Genomic DNA, 25,120 nt, shown 5'->3' on the forward strand with positions numbered 1-25,120 from the left:
ACAAAGCTTAAAGTAAACCAAACCAAGTCATGTATGAAGTACAGTTTTCTTAAAATAGATTTGTCCCCTCCTACGGTGCTTTGAGGGTCTCGACGTACAACTGTCTCCCAGGATAGAACAGCAAAACCTTGCAGCAACATAGCATGGAGTAACTACACCGACGAACCGAAAACATACCTTCACTTTATCATCGAAATTTAACGGAGGCCAAATGGAAAGCTAACAATATGAAATGCAAGAGAATGCTTGAAAAAGATCTTGAATGTTTGTAAAAACCATTTTTTATGCATATGGAATGAGGAAATGAACACTATTTATAAATCTCAAAATGCACACCAAGAGTCATAGAAGATTAATTGAGTAAATTAATTAAATTCCCATTAACTCAAGAATACAAAGAGCCAAAAGTCTTCAATTAACTCAAAAATATAGAAAGTCAAAAGACACTTCCACAATAATGAGCCACAACTAACTCAAGAATGTGGAGAGCCAAAAGAGACTCCCACATTCATGAGACATAATTTTTATTCAATCTTTAAATTTACTTGGAATTTCCAACAATCCCCCACATGAATGAAAATTGATACAAATCTTGGTGACAAAGTTCTACAGTTGAATCCTACATAGGATAGGTAGGTGTTACCCTTTGAACCTTCCCTTATGAAATATATTTGCTTTACTAGCTGACCCGTAGACATGATGTCCTTGAATTGTTCTGTCGTTTATGTAAATTAAGATATATTTCACACAAGACTCTCCCTGAAAATATTCAGTTCTCATTATCGTGTTCGTTTCGTTTCGCCATGAACACATGTCTAGTTCTGCGAGAGGGTCTAGAATCGAGCCTAACAATTCTTTCGAAGCTGCCTTACTTCTCTCTCACATAGGGTGATACTATATTCTTCTCATCGGAATCATTAAAAGTTGTAAGCTTATCATCAACATTCACTGTTTCATAATAGGAATGGGCTAGGGATAACCCCACATTGATATACCAAATCAGTGCGATTAGGTTGTCCCATTGAACCTAGTTCTTGGGATCTCCAGTCAATGTAGGTTGGGTTTTCCTTCGCACCAATTTATTCAATAGGATTGAGCCACATTCCCCTTGACGATTTTACAACTAACTCTCTGTTTAATCTATTGGTTAGCGGATCCGCTATATTATCCTTTGACTTTACAAAGTCAACATAGATAACTCCAGTTGAGTGTAATTTTCTACGACGTATATGCCTAGACTACCATTATACATATTATTTTGTGCTCTTCCAATCGCATATTGGCTATCACAATGTATGCATATAGCCGTCACAGGTTTTTCCCATCCTGGAACATCTTCTAAGAATTGACGGAGCCATTCAGCCTCTTCAGCACATTTTTCGAGAGCTATAAACTCAGATTCCATCGTGGATCTGGCTATTACAGTCTGTTTAGAAGATTTTCATGCAATTGATGCACCTCCTAAAGTGAATATAAATCCACTTGTAGATTTTGAGTTTTTCATATCAGATATCCAATTAGCATCACTGTATCCTTCAATAACAGTGGGATATCTTGTATACTGCAGTCCAAGTCATGAGTGTACCTTAAGTACCTTAGCAATCTGATAATTGCTTTCCAGTGTTCAACTCATGGGTTACTCGTGAATCTACTCAATTTGCTTACTGCAAAAGCTAAGTCTGGTCTTGTAACACTCATTAAGTACATCAAACTTCCAATGACTCGAGAGTATTTTAATTGAGATATACTCTCAGCTCAATTCTTTGATAGATGCTGACTGGTATCTATCGAGGTTCTAGTCAATGCAGAGTCATCTTTATTGAATTTCTCAAGTATTTTGTCCACATAATGTGATTGACTTAGAACTAGGCCTTCAGATGTTCTATGAATTTTAATCCCAAGAATCACATCGGCTAAGTCCAAAACTTTCATGTCATATCTTGAGTTTAATAAATTCTTGGTAGATTTAATCATCTTATCATAAAGACATAAAATGACATATCCATTTTCAGTATTCTTTATGTATACACATTTGTCACATTCACTGAATTTAAATCCATTTTCGTGTCATTGCTTCGGTGCTTGTTTTAAGACATACAGAGACTTCACCAGTTTATAAACTTTATTTTCTTGCCCAATCTCAGAAAATCCCTCAGGCTGTTCCATGTAAATTTCCTCTTCTAAATCTCTATTTAGAAAAGCTGTATTTACGTCCATTTGGTGTACTTCAAGATTTCGCAAGGTGGCAATCACAAGGATCACACGAATAGAGGTCATTCTCGATACAGGAGAATATGTGTCGAAGTAATCAAGCCCTTCGCGTTGATGGTAGCCTTTGATTACCAATATGACTTTATACTTATCTATGGTTCCATCTTATTTCATTTTTATTTTGAAAACCCATTTACAACCTAGTGGTTTGCATCCCAGAGGAAGATTTACTAATTCCCACATATAGTTTTGTAAAATGGATTCTATTTTGGAATTGATAGCCTCTTTCCATAGAGGCCCCTTAGATTAACTCACTGCTTCCTTGAAGCTTTGAGGTTCACTTTCCATCATGAAAGTGATGAAATCCGGACCAAAGGATTTCTCAGTCCTAGCTCTTTTGCTATGTCTAGGTTCAATATCTTGGTTAAGCTCATGTTCATTTTCAATCGTCTCATATAATCTTTTGGATGAACTTGGTTCTTCCTTAGATTTGCAAGGAAACATGTGTTCAAAGAATGAAGCATTTCTTGATTCCATTATCGTATTCTGGTGAATATCAGGTTTTTGAGATTCGTGTACAAGAAAACGATACGCACTACTGTTTTGAGCATATACAATGAAATGCAATCAACAGTTTTTGGTCATATCTTTACTTTCTTTGGAGTGGGTACAACTACTTGGCAAGACACCTCCACACTCGCAAGTATTGGTAGGAAGGACTTCTATCTTTCCATAACTCGCATCGAAATTTATCTTGCTTCTTTCGGGACACCTTATTTAAAAGGTAATTTTCTGTTAGAATATCTTCCCCCCACATGTTCTGAGGTAAACCAGAACTTAACAACAACTGCATTCATAATTTCTTTTAAAATACGCTTCTTTCTCTCTGCAATGTCATTTTGCTGAGGAGAATAAGGTACAGTTCTTTCGTGTTTGATACCTATGTTGAGCACAAAACTCAGTAAATGATGATTCATATTCACCTACACGATCACTTCTTAGCACCTTAATTTTCTTGCTAAGTTGGTTTTCAACTTCACTTTTGTAGTGGACAAATTTTTCAATTGCTTCATCCTTACTTTTAAGAAGATACACATAACAAAACTTTGTGCTATCGTCAACAAAAATAATGAAGTATTTATTCAACCACGTGTTTGCACACATTTTAAATCACATATATCACTGTGAATTAGATCAAGTGGTTCACTATTTTTTTTGTTGGAAGGAGAAAATTTCTCTTTTTCGAGCTTTGACCATGCTCGATAACATTTGTCTTCGTAGCAACTGGAGAAAACAATCGTCTTTCAGAAATCTTGTTGTCTTTCTCAATATAAAGTCGACAATGAGTTCTTCAACATTCATCTCCTTTCGTTTGTATTTCAAATAGATTTCGAAATCCTTCCAGGCCGGTGGTAGTTTCTCAACAATAGCATCCACTTGGAAAGATTCGTTCAGAGTCATCCTTTCGGCGTGAATCTCGTGAAGAATCACTTGGATTTCTTGAACCTGACTGATCACCATTTTGGAGTCAACCATCTTGTAGACCAAGAATCGACTAACAATAAATTTCTTGGCCTCGACATCGTCGGTTTTGTATCTCTGATCCAGAGACTCCCACAATTCCTAAGTCGTCTTTTTTTCACTATACACATTTTACAGCGAATTGGCCAAACCATTCATTTTCTACACAAGAAATATGAGTGGTGACATGATCAATATCACTAGTTCTCTACACATCTCCATCAACCACAGCAGGTTTGGGAGCATCCTCGGTGAGAAACCTTGCTAGATTCAATACGGTAAGATAGATTAACTTCTTTTGTTGCTTCTTTTTGAAATTTGAGCCGTCAAATTTCTTCGGTGTATCATCATGGCTGGCACATCGACAACAATGACTTTCATAATTAGGGACTAACTTTTGGCACATTCGAGTCATTCGAATCAGTAGCCATGTTGTCAACAAATCACATAATGAGTATAAAAAAATATGTTTTAAGATTGTTAGCCAAATATATCGAATGATAAAGTACATTAACTTTCGTAAAAACTAATGAACTAAATGGTTAAGAAAATATAGTAGAACAAAGCTTAAAGTAAACTAAATCGAGTAATGTACGAAGTGCGGTTTCTTTAAAATAGATTTGTCCCCTCCTACGGTACTTCGAGGATCTCGGCGGAAAACTGTTTCCTAGGATACAACGGAAAAACCTTGCAGCAAATTAGCATGAAGTAACTACACCGGTGAACCGAAAACATACCTCCACAATAATGAGCTGAAATTTCCAACACCAATTGCCTTCATGTCTCAGATATTGAGAACCTCCAACTTTCTAACTCTAGGTTCTCTTTCTATGTTTTAAGTGGCGGTGATGATCAAGCAATTAATTTTGTTAGATATGATTTGGGAAGAAATTCCACTGGTCAGAACTCTAAGGATATCGCGCTAAATTAGATTGGGTTGCTCTGCCAGCTAACTTGAGCAATTGTACCAACCATTGCCATCAGATGAAGGTTTTATGTCTGATATCATCTCAGCTCACAGTTCTGCTGTCAAAGGTACTTTTATCTGTATTCAACCAGAAGCTTCAGCTTGTTATTTTTTAGAGGAACTTAGTTACACACAAATTTTGAGGAGCTTGTTGTTTATCATGACAATTTAATTTAACCAGATATACTTGCTAGGATTGGAGGTAGGTTTTTTGATTGTTGGCATATGAATAAGGGTTGTCACGAGCCAAATCGATCCGAATATGAAGAAAAATTTAAGTCTCAAATTAGGAAAAAGTTTGAAAAATAATTTGGTCAAAATAAGTTTTTGAAGAATAGATCTTACCAAATACATTTGAGATTGGTAGTTTTCAAAAAAATAAAATAAAAATTGACCAAGGTTATTTTGCTTACTATCCCCTCGAGCTCGAATTCAATTTGAAGCTCAAATAGTTTAAAATTTTTTGCTCGAATTCTGGTCGAATTAGAGCTCGTATTCGGTTTGAAAGATTTGAACATGTTTATAAGTTATTCAAAACATTGCTCATAAATAAATACTTGAAGTACTCGAGATATAGTTATTTGATATATAATTTTATTATAATAATAAATATCAAAACTTGGGAGCGGCTCTTAAAATATCGAACAAAATAATTTTGGCTCGAGTTTGACTCGAAAAAAATTACAATAAGTTCAATTTCAGCTCGAATTGATAATTTCGAATATGAATCAATATTTTTCAATCTCGCTGGAAAAATGCACGAATTAGCTTGATTTGTTTACACCCTTGCACATGAGGCGCCATTAATATTGTATCCTTTATTTGCGCGACATTCTTGTAACATCATGTGTGGATCCGGGTATGTTTATATTTTTTTAATGATATTAAGGTTCACAACAGCGGATAAGCCATCCGCAAATTAATTAAAAAGACTACAATATTACACAGCCATTATCATGACCAAACATATTTCCAGTCTCTAACTAAATCAGAGATACGAAGATGTTTATACTCTTGTAATACTATCGACCAACTTGGAACCCTGAATTTTATTTTTTCCCAGACTTCCTCCAGCGGCGCCGACTTGTCTTCAAATATTCTTGTGTTTTTTTCAGCCATATCGACCAAAATGTGCAATGAACAATCACATACCAGAATCTCGAATGTCTTCTCCCTACTTGCCAACTTGGTTGTAATAAAAACATCTCTTTTGCCTTGTTCAGAAAAGTCCACAGAAAACCCATTTCTTGTAACACCTTTAGCCAAATGCTATATGAGAATGAACAATGCAATAACAAATGATCCTGATTTTCCTCTATTTTCCGGCAAAGACAACACCAATTATCGCATAAAGCGCAGGCCGACCACCTTCTTTGCACAGAGTCACAAGTCTGTAATTTCATCAATACCACTGTCCACGAGAAAACATCGAACCTTTGGAGGTACAGGTACATCCTAGATATTGCGGACGAAAGAAAAAGACTGGAGATTTGTACTTGTGAAAAAAAAATTATAGAAAGACCGTACAGAAAACAAACCCGAGGATTCCCCCAACCACAGTCTAAAGTCCCCAACACCCCGCTGAACCCTAACTGAATCTAATACCCCCAACCACAGTCTAAAGTCCCCAACACCCTGCTGAATCCTAACTGAATCTAATACCCCTAGCAGACCAGCAAATTCACTTTCTTTTATCTCGCTTAAAAAGTCAAGACGGGTTGAGTCCTTCAAAATATTAACGAGAATGATATCAAGGTGCTTGATCTAACATGGAAGAAGCAGTGTTCTAGAAAGAAGTTGAAATTATGCACAATCTAGTTTTTTTTAATATAAGATTTTATTTTAACAAGTAAATCATGATTATAAAATAAGCTTGATTTATAAAATAAGCTTTTTTCATTATATAAAATTTCGTAGTTTTGAGGAACTATTAATCATTACAATTTTAATATTTTCGTGTGCTGATGGGAAGGATATAATCGGTAATCAGAATGAGTGAATTCACACACAAAAAATTCTGTGGCTCACTCGGCTGTCCCAGAGTGCGATGGCTACCCAATTCAGCGCCACCTTAAACTATCTTCACTCTACTCTCCTTCCGGGCATCTCAGTAGCTCCCACTCCCATTCTCAGGCAATCATTTTGCCTTATTCAGCCCACTCTCACTCTCACTCTCACTCTCACTCTCTCTCTCAAGCGCCGTAATAATTCTCCTTCTCTGCATCATATTATCAGAGCCCATATTGCCCCAGGTTCCTACTTTTTGTATAACTTTTAAGTATTTTATTTATTTCTTTTTCACCGACTGTTTGTCTAATGGCGTTTGCTCCGTAGATGACGTCCCTGATGCCCAATTTTGTAAAGTCGAGGCAATTCTAAGGTCTATTTATTTCTTTTCGTGAAGCAGTAGCCTACTTCATTGTTATTGATAATTTTGAGCGTTGCTTCTGTATGTTTCTATTCCTTATCAAGATTCTCTGCTTTCTACTCTTTTGATCATCATTGCACCATGATCTTTTGGTAAACTTTGGATTCAGACCTTGGAGGATCCCACAGGTGTCTTCTGTAAGAATTTTACTTAGCTTACAATGTCAGTCCTTGCTTTGTTGATCGAAATTTATTTGTTTTCCTAAGTATTGCTCCTGAATTTTGAATGAAGGCATTATTGAAAATGGGTATTCGTGGTGTTACGGTTTCTGATGTTCGAGGTTTTGGAGCTCAAGGTGGCTCAACTGAGAGGCAGGCAGGTAAATTATGTTGTTAGGATTTTATTGTTGTTATTGTTGATTCCCATGTACTTGTGTTGGAGATGGATCACGTCTCAGTCCTGAATGAGGCATGCTATATATTGAATGGTTGCACATGTACACACCGAATATACGCATTTACATCCTATCGTTTTTGTATTGTTTGTTACTCTAAATTTCTCATCCTTCTAATATTTTCCATACTTCTAATATTTTCCATCTCTAGGCTCTGAATTTTGTGAGGATAATTTTGTTGCAAAAGTTAAGATGGAGATTGTTGTTAGCAAAGATCAGGTATCTTCAGTTGGAGAAGGTTTAATAAAATTTATTTCTTTATTTCAATTTACAATTTATATAAACTTTAATCATCTGTTATTTATCTATATGAAGCTTAATTTAAATCTCTGTTAGAAGCAAAAAGATCTCGTATTGAATGAAGAAACCATATCTATTGAATAAGAGAGAGAGCGGTTTACAACTCTAAAAGTGAAATCTAATTACAAAAATATGTATGGAAATAAGCCTATATAGTGTTCTATGTTCACGTGTGTTATAGACATGTCATCCTACATGTACACATAGAATATATTTATTCATTCTAATACTCCTCAAGACGTGGAGCGAATGTTGTGCACGCTCATCTTGGGAAATAAAATTCGTAACCAAGCAGGATGCAAAGGTTTGGTAAGCAAATCAGCTAGTTGATTACTTGAGAAAACATGATGAATTTTGATGACTCGAGCTAGCAACTTTTCCCTAACAAGATAACAATCAAGTTCTATGTGCTACTTTCATTCATGAACACTGAATTAGAAGCAATGTGGATAACAGTCCTTTAAGAGAGATATTATGCACACCACTTAACAAGTAGCGTTTGCCATGGATCGATATTCGGCCTCAGTAGAAGATCTGGATATTATGTTTGCTTCTTCGGTTTCCATGAAACCATGGAGGAAACAAGAAAAACACCAAAACCACTTATGGACCTCCATGTATCCAAGCAAGACGCACAGCCAGAGTCTGAGAAATGATTCAGTTTAAGCTCCGACGAAGAACTATAGAACAACCCTTGACCAATTGTGCCTTTGATATATTGAAGCATAGAATGTGCAGTCTTCAAATATTGGGTATGTGCTTGGAAACAAACTGACTTAGCTTGTTCACCAAATAAGAAGTTAGGACGAGTAATTGTAAGAGATAATAATCTCTCCATCAACCTCATGTACATAGAAGGATCTGAAAGTGGCTCACCATCATCTTGACGAAGCTTCAAGTTAACATCCATAAGAGCGGATCATGGCTTACAGCCAAGGAATCCCGCATCAGCAAGTAACTGAAGTGCATAATGATGTTGAGAAATAGAGATACCTCACGACGAACGAGCAAACTCAATGCCCAAGAAATACTTCAGATTCCTTTTTCTATTATCCCAAGCTGCTGGCGGAAGCTTTCGAACTTGTTGCCACTCAAGCCTTTGGTGAATAAGTCTGCAAATTGATTTTCTGTGTTAATATGCTTCAAAACAATTTCCTCTTGCATAAATTTTTCCATGATAAAATGATAGTGCACCTACACATGTGTAGTTCTTGCGTGAAATATTGGATTCTCTGCCAAATGTATCGCCGACTGGTTGTCACGATACAGAGGAATTGCACAATCTGTTGGTTGACACAAATCCTTCAACAATTGCATAAGCCAAGTGCTCTCTTTAGCTGCCGTAGCTACAACTCGATACTCTGCTTCCGTTGTTGATAAAGACACAGTGGGTTGTCTTTTGCTAGACCAAGAAATTGGTCCTAATCCAAGCATAAAAACATACCATGTAGCTGAGCGTCGAGTATCATGGTCACCTCCATAATTGGCGTCACAGTAACGGGTAACCAACCAACTTGCAATTTCCATCTTTCTTATACAAGACACCACAACTAAGTGTACTCTACACGTCTCAAAATTCGCCGAATTGCATCCAGGTGACATTTCGTAGGAACTTGCATGTATTTGCTCAATACTCCAATTCCGTAAGATATATCAGGTCTGGTTAAAGTTAAATAAATCAAACTACCCACCAATTGTCAATACATTGTTGCATCTTCCAAATTTAATAAAATATTGCACTCAAGCATCCCAAATTTCTTCAATAATTCTCTTAAATATTTTGTTGACAGAGATATATTCCATCTTGATTACCATCGATTTCTAGACCGAGGAAGTGTTTGAGTTGCCCAAGTTTGTTCATTTCGTTCATTTGAAATTGAACTGATAAATTCTTCTTTGTTTAAAGAATTTCGTCTTCACAATTTCCTGTTATGATTAGATCATCCACATATACTAGCACAATAGTTAGCTGCCTTCCATTATTTTTGACAAACAAATTAGAATCTGCAGATGTCATTGAATAACAATTATGAATTAGAAATTTGGCAATCTTACCGTACCATGACCTCGGTGTTTGCTTTAACCCATAAAGCACCTTTTGTAGGTTACACACATATTTGCGATGAACTTGACTCTGGAAACCCAAAGGTTGATTCATGTAGATCTCTAAATCCAATTCGCCATGTGAAAACGCATTCTTCACATCCATTTGCCATAAGTTCCAAACTTGATTGGCTGCAAGTCCAAGTAAAAGCCGAGCATTTGTAAACTTTGCAACTGGACTAAATGTTTCATCATAGTCTAATCCATATTGTTGAGAAAAACCTCGAGCAACAAGACGAGTCTTGTGCCTCTCAATTGAACTTTCTGAGCGACGTTTTATTTTATACTCATTTGCAAGAAATAGGCTTCACATCTTTAGGCTTTGGTATGAGCTCTCAAGTTTGATTTCCTCTTAATGCAACAATCTCCTCGTCCATTGCTTTTTGCCATTTCAGATTCTGAACCGCTTCATCAAATGTCTCCGGTTCTTTTTCATTAGCTTCTTCTATTATGGCAGCATTGGCATATTTAGCATTTGGCCTTCTGAATCTGGTTGATCTGATGCGAGAAGTTGATGTTTCTACTCCACGATATTCACCTTCTATGATTAGTTTTTCATACACACCTGTCCTCCAAGGACTTTGTGTTATGGCTTCTTGGAAATCATCACCAAATCTGTATCATCATTTTTATCTAAGCCCAGTTGGATTTGGGAAGATTGAAACTCACCTTTAATGACATTTGAATCTGCTCGCATGTCATTTTATAACAGCCACCACGAAGACGCTTCATCAAACACCACATTTCGAGATGTATAGCACTTTCCAGTTGTAGGATTACAACACCTCCACCCTTTTCTTTGATTGTCATTCTACAAAAATACACTTAACTTCCTTCTTGTCCATTTAGCTATGTAAATGATCAGGTATAAAAACATAGCGAACACAACCACACTTGAAAATAGCTAATAGGCTTCATTTTCCACAGTAATTCAAAAGATGAATGAAAACTTAACCTTTGTTGAGGAAGATGATTGATTACAAATGCTGCAGACCTCATTGCCTCTGCCCAAAACCGCCTGGCAATATACCTTGCTTGAAGCATACTTCGACATACTTCAGCCAGGTGCCTATTCTTCCTCTATGCTACTCCGTTTTGCTGCGGAGTGATCAGACATGTGAATTGATGATATATTCGACATTCTCGAAGAAAATCGCAGAACTCATGTGAAGTTAATTCACCACCATCATCGCTGCGGAAACAATGAATTCTTTTACCAATTTCTGTTTCTGCCACTTTCTTGAATTCTTTAAACTTTGAAAAAGTTTCAGATTTTCCTTCATGACATATACCCACAAGTACCTGGAAAAATCATCAATAAAAGTTACCATGAATTTCATCCCACCAGTAGAGGCCTGCTTGATGAGTCCAAGCACATCTGAGTGAATTAATTCTAATGGTTCCTTCACTTTAAATTTGGAATCTTCAATTGACCATTGACGAGCTTTTCCATTTTGACATCCTGTGCATATTGTGTTTGTTTTTGCTTCAAGTTGGGTCAACTCCCCTTCACCATTGATCTTTTCATCATCTCATTTGGCTTAGAGTAACTAACATGACTTAGCCGCGTGTGCCATAAATCTGTTGTCTCGTTCTTTCTTGTTTTCTTTACAAATGCAGTTTCTGTAGACATCACGTAAACTAAATAAAATATTTGTCCATTCATCACCAGCTCATCCATAATCTCAAGGTTATGGTAGACCTTTACATCTTGTGGACCAAACAATACACAATGAGCTGTAGATGTTACCGGGGGCAAATGGATCAAACTTATTGCCATAGCCGAGATTTTTCGAAGCTCCCCATGAACTAGTACTTCCTTTGCCTTGATTATCTTTTACCTTATCAGTATTCTTTTTAGACCAACCAATTGTGTGTTGATTGAAGTTCCCTTTGTGTTTACCGGGGGCAAAGTGCTTTCTCCTCACCCTTAAGCGAAACTCCTCCCATTTGCTTAGCTAGTGCTTCTTGTCCAGCAAACAAATTTTCAAACTCAACAAGTGATTGTTGATTTTGCCATCCTTGTATTGCAGCAACAAAGCCCCTGTATTAAGGTCTCAAACAGTGGATAATTATTCTTTTCATCCTGGTTTCTCCAATAGAATCTCTTGGATCCAACTCGGAAATACATAAAGTCTTCACCTTGTGGAAGTACTGAAATATTTCCATTTCGCGTTGCGCTACCAACAAAAATTAACTCTCGAGAAGTTGAAGCCTCGTGTCATTTTTCTTGGAGAATAGCGTGGTTTTGGCATCCATAATATGCTCTAATACATCTTCTTCGACCGTATTCTTTAAAACATTGTCTTGTCTGCTTTTATCTTGCACTTTCTCAATGTACCATGTGCATCCTCTGCTTCTGGTTGCATAACTTCTCTTCTGTTGACAACCTCCTTCAAGTCTCGGCCTTGCATGTAAGACGTCATATATGTAGACCAAATATTGTAACTTGATTGTTGAGCTTCTTGGTGCCACCAAGAGCTTGAAGATTGCTCATCTTGCCAATAAAAATGGAAAGAAAATAAGTTTGTAGCCAGCAATTGCCTGGCTCTTGATACCACAATATAGAAAAATAAAAGTGGCACGATTCAAAATAAGTGGAGAGAAAACAACTTTATTTGGGATAATTCATTGGGTGGAATTTCTCTACCTTTTATAGGCATACAAGGAGATGCACGTTGCTTGATTCTCTTAACAAATTCCTAACAAACAAAGAAAAAAATCAGAGACTAACTAAGAATTAGCTACAGAAACCCACTAACATTTGACTCAGTAATAACCAATCTAACTATTATTTATGCTAATAATCCAACCCTCTTGTTGTGTATAACCGTTAGCTACTGGTTGTGCTTATAACGATGCAATGTTCCATCAGCCAAAAGTTTAGCTTTATAAACCCATTTACATCCCATTGTAGTCTCCCCCGGCTGCAAAATTGCTTTCAGTTAAGATTTTGTTGATTCTTGTTGTGTATAACCATTTTGCTACTGGTTGTGCTTATAATGATGCAATGTTCCAAATAGCCAAATGTTTACCTTTATAAACCCATTGACATCCCATTGGTGTCTGTCCCGGAGGCAAAGACACAGTACTCCACGTACATTCCTTTCCAAAGCTCGCAACTCCTCTGTGATGGCCTGTTGCCACTTAGGTTGAAACGTCTGCTATTCGTTTCCTTAAAACGTAGCTAGAATTTTTTTTTTCAAACCTCACTTAGCATTCGGCCGAACCATAAAATATTTTTGACATCATTTTAAAATAATTCAATCAACTACCATTTGAAAACAAAAGGAAATAGCTCATACTATAACCTCTCAAAAACCACTCATAAATAACTACAAGTCATAAAAATATTCTTAACATAACTTAAAATCATAAATAATAACTAGTGCGGAAAACTAACGTCGGTCCTGGGGTTATGTGCACCTTCAGTCCAGCAAAGTCAACCATCAAGACCTCCATTAACATTTTATCATAATAACCTGCATCAATCACACGTAGTGAGTCTAAAGACTCAACACACCATAATCTTGATAACAAGTAATACGTATATCGCATATAACAGTGAAAAATACTTGTACTTAAAATATCGTTTTCATGAAGGTGCATAAACTTAAAACATAACATTTTCGTAAACATTTTCATTATCCTTTTTCATAAACATATTCATGTCATCCTCAACATATTCATATACATATTATCATCAACATATACGTATTCCTTTTTCCTTTTCGTTGAATTCAAATCGTTAATTGTGACTTTCTTGTTCATCTACGTCTACGTCTACGTCTACGTGTTGGGCGATGGATCCATCTATATATAATCACAGTACTGGGCGGCGGGGACACCGGCAACACTCTCACCGGTCAACTGAGCCTTGGCCTTACGTATTAACATATCATCGTATACATATACATATTCATATACGTGTCCAAGGAAACACGATCGTCGGGCTCCCACTGGGACCATAACCCTCACGAAATTTCCAACATATCATCGTATTAGTCACAATTACTTCACTTCCTTCAACGTTTCATATTATCATCACTTTATAAAATTTAAACATGCATGTAACGTTTTTCTTTTAAACCAAGCATGCGACATGTCTTTTAAATGTCAAGATTAAATCATAAAAATCCATAAACATTTAAAAATCATAATTTTAACATATTAAAATCATAAACATCCGTAAACATTTTAAAATAAATATTTTAACGTATTAAAAATCCGTAAACATTTAAAATAAATGTTTTAACATATAAAAATCATAAAAAGCCGTAAACGTTTTAAAATCCACATTTTAACATCATAAAAATTTAAAATAAACATTTAAGTCATAAACATTTAAAATAAACGTTTTAGCATATTAAATCATAAGACATTAAACATATTAACATCTTAAAAACCCATAAACATTTAAAATTGACATATTAACATATAAAAATTCATAAACATCCATAATCATTGAAAATAATCATATTAGCATATAAAACAGCATTCAGGACACTGCCATGACGTTTACTAATTTCTAGGTGTAAAAAGACCGTTTTACCCCTGGACGTAAAATTTCACGTTTTTGACATTATCTTAATTCCATTGACTCTAACATGTCCCAAATAAATATTTAAGCCTACATGAATTTTCTCATATTTTTATTTAGCTTAAATCGAGAACTTTTAAATTAATCTTTAAATGTGACATATTAATGTGTTTTAATCCCGAATTAAACCAAATCTTAATATAAAATTCCAAATTAAAAACTTAAACTTATAATAATTATTTAAACTTAAACCTAATTTTTCATAATTTTATAAAGCTTAAAACTAGGCGTTTTAATTAATTCGTTAGTGTTTCGCGCGGCGATTAAATCCTGAATAAATCGAAACTTGTTATTTTGATCCCAAATTTTAAACATAACATTTTTAAGATTTATTCTACCCTTCCAAGTCATGAGCCACCCCCGTGGACCCATGGATTCAATTTTAGTTTAATTAAATTTGAAATTGACACCTTATCGAACACACCGAATCATCTCCTAATTTACTCGAGCCACGTCCGAGCCACCTTGAGCCAAAACCTAGACAATCCCCACCTAGGGACCCTACTGACCAAGCCCAGCCCGAAAAACAAGCCCTGGCCCGCTCAAAAACTTGCTGGAACTTGACCCCAAAATCTGCTTGTGTGCGTGTGTGAGTTCTAAGTGCATTAGGACTCCTAGTTAGCTTAGGTCACCTCCAGCCGAGCCACCCCCGAGCCCAGCCGACCCTGACCACCCCTGGACCACACCCAGACCCTGCCCAGACCAGCCCAGCCCCTGAACCCAAGCAGCGATCTTCCTGAACACAACAACAGCCTGCGTATCCTTGTTGTTTCCCTCGCGCTTCAGGTTTCGCTCGTGCCCTCCTTGAACCAAACCACACCATCCCCTGCCCCAACCCTGGACCACCTCCTCTAGACCCTAAAGGACCAGCCTGGCTCTCCCCAGGCCAGCCGCACACCCCTTCTTTCCCGACCAGATCCTGCGCAAGCCTTGGGGGAGAGTCCCACTTCACGTGGACTCTTCCCCAGCCCAAGGCTCGAGCCCTAGCCCTCCTAGGACCCTTCCTAGAACCTAACCATAACCCCTAGGTCCCAACCACCAAGCCTGGTCAAGCCACTCACCCCCATGCATCAATTTTCCTTCAACCGATCCCATATGCTACAATAATAAACAATTGGTTCCAGCTTTTGTTCTATTCACGTGTGCAGCATATTGGTGTGGTTTAGAACTTTCTAAAACATGTAAAACCGTCCCTTTTTAATTCCTAATCATGGCAGCCCCTTAGGTACATGAATTTCATGATTTTTGGATCAAAACTCATGCTTTAAAAATCACATATGCTTGAAATACGAAAATATATCCAAGTGCTCCTTTTTTCATGCAAAACAATTTTAAATAATTACTATGGTGTGAAAGATGAGAAAAGGAAGAAGTATGGCGTGTCCTTTGCTTTTTAAACGCACGATTATTCGTTGACTGGCGAAGAACGGAGCAAGAACCTTGACTTGAATTTTCTTGAGCTATCCTCGATTTTTCTCCAAATTTTGGTGGTGTGTGGTGTCGTGTATTTGGGTGAGAAATTCAGAAAGTGGGGCGTGTGAATTGCATAGAAAGTGTAGGGTTTTGGTAAGGTTTACATATTATATATTAATCAATTCATTAATTAAGGCTTTAGGCCTATTAAGCATAAGTTTAGGCCCATTAGTGCTTGATTATGATTTAATTAAAATATAAAAATAGTTTTGGTAAAAATAAGTTTGTGAATTTAATAGCCGGGTTGCCAAAACGTTTGTATTTTTGTTGAAAATCGAACACCGATAAATATTACGTCCCGACGTATAAAATCACCTCAAAACCCTCTTATTTTCAAAAATAAGAAAAAGCATCACCCATATTTTAAATAACTAAAATATAATTAACCGATAAAAACATTTTCTATTTTTCAGCCTTCGGTCTCCGTTCCTCGATCGCAACTCGAATATCCTTTAAAAATACATTTTGATTCAACCATGTAGAAAAGTATATTTTAAACATATAAATATGCACAACATAATTAATTCATGCAATTAAAACATTTAATTAAAATACAAGAGAATTTAATAATTGCATGCATGTGGTTCGCGTGGAACTTTAAATTTTCGGGGCAGTTACATAGGTATTGCGGCAACTTGAGAGTAATGTTGTGGTTTTAAAACAGAGAAAACATGATGAACAAAGGCTTTATATGAATTAGACAATTTGTTAGAGCTTAGGATTGTGGTAAGTAAATGTGCAGTAGAAGATTTGAACATAGAATTAATGGCATAACACTGATAGTCACGTAAGGAAGCAGGCTTTATGTGTGCACTCTGTGATCTACAGATTTGGCCTTCATGGAATGAATCAATTGCATTTGGGACTGAAATTTTATAAGCTTGAAAAACACTTAGAAAATGTATCATTATTAGTCGAATAGAGTGGATTTTCTTTGAAAGGAAAGATATTTTCATGGAATACCTCATTCCTTGATATGTAAACCTCATTATTGTGAAAATCTATTAATTTATAACCTTTATAGCCTGATGGATAACCAAGAAAAACTGATTTAACAACTCAAGGTGAAAATTTTCTTCGGTGAGACACAAGAGTAGAGCCTTAACAAAGGCATCCACTGTTTCATAGATCCACATGTACACACACTCATAGGCTAAGAATGCTTTAGTTCATAATTTAACGGGCGGATTGGTCCCCGTTCATAATTTAACGCTTTCAAATCCTAAACATAAATTTTGGTCACAAGACATTTAGCATTCCTCAAAAACTTAAAAGTATTTTCTTTGCACGTCAACATACTTACTTGGCGTTGAGGGATTCGTTGGATCTCGCTTGGGGCCGCTACCGCAACATACTAACATGAAATTAAACACTTATCTTGCATAGCTTAGACGTAGGTATTCGTGCTCCCCACCTAGTCAAATCAATAACATATGTCGTTCTAGATTGCCCGGGCCTTGACCTCGCTTAATCACATACTAACCATGATCTTGAACCCCGAATCAATCCTAGAAGTGAAACCTAAAATGTTCCCAACAAAACACAGTACACGGACCCCGTGCCTAGGTCCGGGTAAGGGTCCGTGTACATAATGTATGGACATACTCAAAAGGAAGGAGGGGCACGGACTCCGTGCCTAGGTCCGTGTGGGGGTCCGTGTAGCCTCGGGAATTTGGCTACTGCGAAGGAAACAAAGGCACGGACCCCGTGTCAGGGTCCGGTCCGTGTAGCCTCGGAATTTCGAAACCCGCATGAAAAACTTAACATGTTGATTCTCTTTTCTTACCAAACCATAAGGGCTGAGAATTGACACCTCGAGACCTCTCTTAGGACACTAAGGTATTGACTCCAACCCGCACAAGCCATTAAAATTTCCACCCAACCAGGCAAGCAACAACGAACGACGTAACCCGAAATTTCGACATCACTTTTCTTCCTACGACTCTTAGTACAACCTGGTGCCTAACGACACGATAGGAGACACCAAAAATAATCCCAACATTGTTCTTGACTTACCTAAACGCAGCAGCGATCGTCCGTCGATTCTCAACGAAGCCTGCAACAAATAACTTCAAGAACGCATCAATACATAATTTTTCTTAAAAACGCAGCTTGAACACTCCCACGAAAAACACCATAACTCACTCAATTTTTATCCAAGTATTTCGAATTTACTGTCCAATCGAAGGTATCGAAATGTTCTACAACTTTCGTGTTAAAAGTTTTCTCAGAATCACGACCGAAAAATCGCAGTATATAAAAAGACAGCAAAAACGAGTTTTCAGATCTAAAAATTATTTCAAAACTGATCCAAACCATTTTCTGCTCAAACGACGAACGTCACACATAAATTTTTACGCATAAAAATAACACAACACATAATATGACGAGATCGATGCAGAAATAACAGAATATGCGTGCCTTTGATGATTTGAAATACCGTAACGGCGATACCGAAGCGGAAGCGGAGCGAGGTTTGATCCAACAAAAATGACGAAACACGCTGGGAATAATCAGAGGGAGGGGCGGCTGCCGAATGGTAGAAGAACCCTAGGTTTTTCTCTTTCAAAATATAAAAATCTGAAGGTGTGTGTGTTAATCGGTTTTTAGTGTGTGTAAAAATGTGTAAGTGTGTGAGAGTGTATAAAACGTGTGTGTGTGTTTTTAATTAGGAGAAATTACAGCTAAATTAACTAATTAAAATACTAATTAAAAGTTAACACACACTAATTTAATCAAGCTCCTCAATTATAATAACTACACACTAATTTTATAAAATTTTCCACTTTAACAAAATAAAATACACAAGGCTAACTTTAAAATTCTAAAATCACTAAATAATTAAATAAGACATTTAAAATACTAAAAACTTAATAAATTATTTAAAATGCCCCTTCCTAGCTTTTAAAATTAGATATCGCATTTTAAATTGCCAAGAATCGTCACCAGTCTTTTTCTCGATCCCGCTTCGAATAATCGCCTGAACATGAAACTCGAAAAACATTTTAGCGTGCATCACATAAACATGAATAATTTAAAATAATGCATTTAAATAAGTCATGCATAAATAATACTCATTTTAAATTAAATAAATGAATTAACAATTAAATAATTGCATGGGTTATACGTGTACTGATTTTTGGGTTCTACAATATACATTAGGCTATTTGCAATGTCTCGGGAAGCATCTAAGCTCCTCATACAGGAAATCACGAGATGTTGCTTGATCAATTGTGCGATCAACAAAGTTTTGTTTTTGTTTTTGGCGGTTAATGCCACCGTTACAGCTCAACTACACGTATTGTAATTAGATCAAGTAAGCTGATGAGAAACCAATTCAAGACCAGGATGATTTCCATTTGGGAGGTAAAAGGACTACTCGAGTCTTCAAAATTGACTTGATTACTCTGACTGGTTGAAGCTTGAGTAGGCACTTGATTTCCCTTCGCCATTGAAGAAAATCATAATCACACCACTCCGTTAGGTCTCTGATACCATATTAGAAGCAAAAAGATCTCATATTGAATGAAGAAATCATATATGTTGGATATGAGAGAGAATGGTTTACAACTCTAAAAGTGAATACTATCTAATTTCCAAAAATATGTATGGAAATAAGCCTACATAGTATTCTACGTGCACAGGTGTTATAGATGTGTCATCTACATGTACACGTACAATACATATATATAGATATATATATATATATATATATATATATATATATATATATATATATATATGTGTATATATAAGCATAAATGTCTGTTAAAAATAGAAGTTATCATTTCTGCCCTGAACTTTATTACTAAAAATAGTATAGGAAACATCATATAAAATATATATATCTAATGCATTAACGAGGAAACGTCATATTGAATATATGTACTTAATGCATTAATGAGATAACATTATATTTAATGTTAAAAAGAAGAAATCAGATTAAATTTACACTTTAATGTATGTAAATCTTGAAAACAGATTCCCAAAAAAATTTGATAGCAGATGGCTCGGTTTTTGCATGAAGTATACCCTTAAAAAGATAAATAGCAATAGATAATTATAATAACATTTTTATTTTTTGTCGGTGGTGTTGTTTTTTATAATATTAATAATAATTTTATTATCATTGCGAATGATATTATTCTCTTGTGTCACATAATTGTTTCCGTGAATATCTTCTGTTTATTATTATCATTATTATTTTAGCTTATTTCTGTTTCAGTAACTTATTTATTGTCATTAACTTTTTTATGTTTTTAAAAATTTTATTTTTACCGGTCTTTCTGTAATTAACTTATATTATATTTTTATGATAAATATAATTAGATATGTAATTCTTATTGTTACTAATATTATTAATTTATATTTCATATTATTTATATTTATATTTAAGATTGTATAAGATTTAATGATGAAGCCTATTTTTAACGATAGGGATTTAACATAGGCGAGGTGTTGCGTGTTTTCACTACCGCAAGTATACGGTGTCAAGTTTTAGTACTGTATGAGTACAGATATCGATCCCACGAGGAGTAATTATTCAAAGTTGTATATTAATTACCATAATTGACATAGCTCAACTTTATTTAGACAAATCGAATTGTTGGTTTGTAATCACTTCAAATAAAATAGCAATTACTGTAATTCTAGCACGCAGTATAGAATTCACTGAGGAAGTAAATCTAGAGATATGATTTCGTCTGGCTTCCCCTATGCTAAATCGGCATTAACTAACATGTTATTAAATTGCATCGCATTTATAACCAAGAACTCGCAATGTTTCTACTCCCTCTGTCGAGTGATAAATAGAACTGTATTACTTATTACCGATTTTAATATGTCTATTCAAAATCAAGCAACACGTAATAAATGCAACCAAGGTCCTCTTATGGATTCGTCAGAGTTATACGTCTTTTGCACGTTATAAATATCTAATGATGTGATTTCTCCTGTCCTAATTTCAATCCCCTCTTTCGAGTGTTAGATTTTAATTATTCAATCAATCGAATTATGGCCAGTAATCCAAAAGCATTAATCACAAGAAATCACAAATAAACACGACGAATTAATTAGATGAAAAGTTAAAAAGTCAATAACATAGGTTCAACCAAGACTACATCAATCTCTAGAAAATAGAATTAGTTTATACTCGTAATTAAATCAATACAAAACCTGTTTGTAATCATTAAAACGTAAAAGTAAGAAACCGAATTAAGAACGTATTGGCGAGAGATGGAAGTGTGTCTCCGTGTCCGGATTCAGCGTCTTCTATCTCCGTTCTTCGCGTCCCGTGCTCCGTGCGACTTTTTGCCGCTCAATAATATTTCGGAACCCCTAAAAAAAACACGCCGAGACCTATTTATTTCTGAATGTTCGCGCCGCGCGCATATGCGCGACACAGACTCGCGCATATGCGCGGGCCTCCTGGAGTGTGCTTCCTTCTTGCGCGCATATGCGCGCCATGAGTGGCGCATGTGCGCGCTGCTCTCTGGATGGGTCGCGCATGTGCGCGACCTTGGGTGGCGCATGTGCGCGATGCTGTCTGGACTCGCCTGTTCTCTTTCGCGCATATGCGCGCCTCATGGCGCATATGCGCGCTGCTCACTGTATGGTTCGCGCATGTGCGCGACTTTGGGAGGCGCATGTGCGCGGGTGCTTCTGCATTCCATTGCTCGCTTGGCTCACATTTCTTCTACTAGGCACCATCTTCGCTCATTTTCACGTCCTTTCAGTGGTCTCACCTAGATTCCTGCAATCACACCAATAATAAGAAAAACGCGTAATTCTGCCCGAAAAGGACTAACAATCTGTATGAAATATAAGAATAATTTAAGTGCACAAAATGCACTTATCAAATCCCCCCAAACTTAAACTTTTGCTAGTCCCGAGCAAACTAAAACTAAAAATAAATAAAACATTAACTAGACTAAAATAACCTAAACGAACAATAATTGTGGAATAAAAGGATAACCTCTAGCCTCAGAGATTACAATTTCCATGATGTTGAATCGAACACATGCCAACACTACTCACAGTTCACTTGCGTGTGTGTTTTGCTATTCTCGTTTACCCACTCCAAATGCCAAGATAAGCTCATAGCTATTTATTTCATAAGATTCTGGACTCCTCGACATACAAGTAATTAGTAAAATCATTGAAGCACACATTTACCTTCACAAATCAACAGGACTTATAGGGTAACATTTTGCTAAACAAATTGGTATTATGAAGACAACAATTGACCAAATAAAATCCAATATCATGAGATGCGCACATGTAAACAATCAAATCATGTGTCTATCGACGGTATTTTTCCAGTGTCCATAGGCTTAACCTTAACAACTCTTCTCCACTAGTATATTGGGTACGTGTGACTCGGTTAATAGGTCTTTTAAGCTTATAACGTTAGGCTATGGCTAATGGCTACAAAAGAAGGTAGGGAAGCAAAAGTGAGTGAAAACAAACCAATTTATTTTTCAATATTCGCCTCCTTTTTCCTTTAGTTTCACCTCTACTTGCATTGCCACAACACTTTCACCATTTTGTCCTCTTTTTCCACATCACATGTCATACTCTTTATTCAACTTGTCTTTCTCCTTATTTGTTTTCTTTCTTTTCATCTCTTTTTTTTTTTTTTTCAATGATCTTCTTATACGCAAACAAGGGAGAAGAACTTTTGTGGTGATACACATGTTCATTTTCTCTCAGTTTTCGGTAGGTACTAGTGTATATGCTCAAAAGTTGGTAGTTGACGTAGGAGTTTAGAATTGATACGAATGGGGCTTTTGTGTGCCTTGGCACACTCCATTCGATTTTCATTAAGCTCAAACATGGGACACTAGGGTGTATATGATGTTATGGGTAGGCTTGAAAGGCTCAAACGTTCCAAAAATCGCCTAAATCATCCCTAAGTCACACGATACCCGTATCTCGCCTCGAAGAGTGCCAAGCCAAGTTCTAGACTACTTTCAATTTACCAATCAACAAACACAGACAGATCATGTTTTCGGGTAATCAAACAGAACAAATCACATCTCATTCTCATCTAGGCTCAAAGGGCTAACAATCGACAAATTATTCAAGGAAAAACAGGCCCAACATAAATCAAAGACTGCTTGAATCATTTTTGTGTTTGTGAACATGCAACTCAACAACAAGTAATCAACATGCAGGTTTTGGAGTCCATTCATTTATTTCAAATCACAACCACATGAACACTCTCTCGACATCGGGTGTATCAACAATCATAGCAATCGTGAGTCAATGTGTAAATAGTTAAGTAAAGATTGCATGCGTTCGGATTCATAATCAAGGAATAACATGAATTTAGGGTCAACTCTCATCATTGTTTGGTTATCACCTTAATTCCACAACTCTAAAAAAAAACAATTAACGACTACGAAGATAAAAATAACGACTGAATTAAATTTTTTTTTTTTCAAATTAAATAAACATAAAAAATAACAAAGCAGCAAATCAACTCAGATCCTCAGATAAAATCAACCCCCCCAAACTTAAAATATGCATTGTCCTCAATGTATAAACAAGAAATAAACGAGACAAGCATACCTCACACGACGAGCGTCAGTGCTCGCCGGCATCATCATCAATGTCCTCATCCATGTGCTGGGGTGGGGCCTGCGGTGGTGGTCCTGGATACTGTGGTGGTGGTGGTGGATACATCTCGGATTTCTTCAGTGAGATTGGACCATTCGCGCTCATTTTTCATACGGCGCCTGCCTGACACACAGTCCGTCTTACCTCTAAATAATTAACCCCATCGTCTAAGAATGCACTGTACTCGTCTTCTTCGAGGCTCGGCATCTGATATATCGTATTTATCGTCTTGAGAATCAAACGATACCAATTTTCCTCGCACAAGTACCTTTGACTCATCATGCCGTATCCGCAGATTGGCATAGAACTCTCTCACGACAGAAATCACAATGTCAAAAGGGGGTTGAGCAAATTCAAGCCATTGCCTTCTTTCAAGTTCACGCTTAAGAACACCACGCAATGTTGATAAATTAAATCCCCTCTCTGGGATAATCAACCGAGTCATCGAGCTCTCGTATACCTGTTGTGCTTCTTCATTCCAAAATCTATGAGAATCGAAGCTTGTGGAGGAAGAAGCACCCTTTTTTGACTTCCTTTTTGGCGCCATATCAATTCAATAATCCACAATCACAATCAACCCCAACTAATGTCAACAATTGAAGCTCCACAATTCCGATAATGACACCCCAATATACGTAGCAATTATAATTCACCAAACCAATTAATCCGGTTAGCACACAATAAACGCCCCAAGTACAAACTATTATAGAACAATTCGAAGTACCCACTTCACAATATCACAAATTCCTCACTAGATTAACACCGATTTCAACTATTTTCGAGATTTGAATCAAAAATCCTGGTAAACCCTTGAGTTCACAAGAAAGTTACCAAAAATTTTGAGTGTAGTTGGATTCACGGTGGCAAGGTAGGGCGGCGGCGGCGTTTCGAAGGAGGTGCGGCGGTGGCGTGGTTGCTGGGGAGCGACGGCGTGAGGGTTTTCGGAGAGGAGGGGTACTGAACTCTGAAATCGCGATCTGGTCTTTTTTTTTTATACTGAGACGCGCGCATATGCGCGCCTTGAAGCGGCGCATATGCGCGCAAGCTACTGGCCGGCATGCTGGAAGTTGGCGCATATGCGCGCCCGGATTGGCGCATATGCGCCGACCTTTCTGGAAATTGGCGCATATGCGCCAAAGCTACTGGAAATTTCGCGCATGTGCGTGCTCGGAATGGCGCATATGCGCTGAGCCCTCGGCCAATGTTGCGCATGTGCGCGTGGCAAACTGTCCTTCGCATTTCTTTTTTATTTTTTTTTTAAAATAAAATACCTGCAAAAGAATAACAAAATGCAAATTAATACTTGAGTCGAGAAAATTAAAATTAATAGACTAAGGAATCGAAATAAAATAAAATAACTAAAATAAATGCAAAAATAAATAAATGCGGGTTGCCTCCCACATAGCGCTTGGTTTAACGTCATCATCCCGACTGTCACCAATCCTGTTCATGGTGGGTCATATGATTTCTGGGATGCCCTTACTGCTACCATTTGACCTTCAA

The 25,120-nt window shown here is 36.7% G+C and overlaps 1 protein-coding gene across 1 annotated transcript in view; it reads left to right on the forward strand.

Annotated features, from left to right (window-relative positions):
* The first annotated feature begins 6,683 nt into the window (after positions 1–6,683).
* Positions 6,684–25,120, forward strand: part of LOC140830374 (uncharacterized) — a 28,185-nt gene continuing 9,748 nt past the window's right edge. Inside the window, exons 1-5 of the mRNA XM_073193637.1 lie at positions 6,684–6,951; positions 7,034–7,079; positions 7,237–7,264; positions 7,359–7,446; positions 7,673–7,740. Of these exons, the coding sequence (XP_073049738.1) occupies positions 6,747–6,951; positions 7,034–7,079; positions 7,237–7,264; positions 7,359–7,446; positions 7,673–7,740 (435 nt within the window). The 5' untranslated portion in view covers positions 6,684–6,746. The remainder of the gene's footprint in view (positions 6,952–7,033; positions 7,080–7,236; positions 7,265–7,358; positions 7,447–7,672; positions 7,741–25,120) is intronic.

This window comes from Primulina eburnea, chromosome 4, assembly GCF_022965805.1.
Source record: "Primulina eburnea isolate SZY01 chromosome 4, ASM2296580v1, whole genome shotgun sequence".
NCBI classification, from domain to species: Eukaryota; Viridiplantae; Streptophyta; class Magnoliopsida; order Lamiales; family Gesneriaceae; genus Primulina; species Primulina eburnea.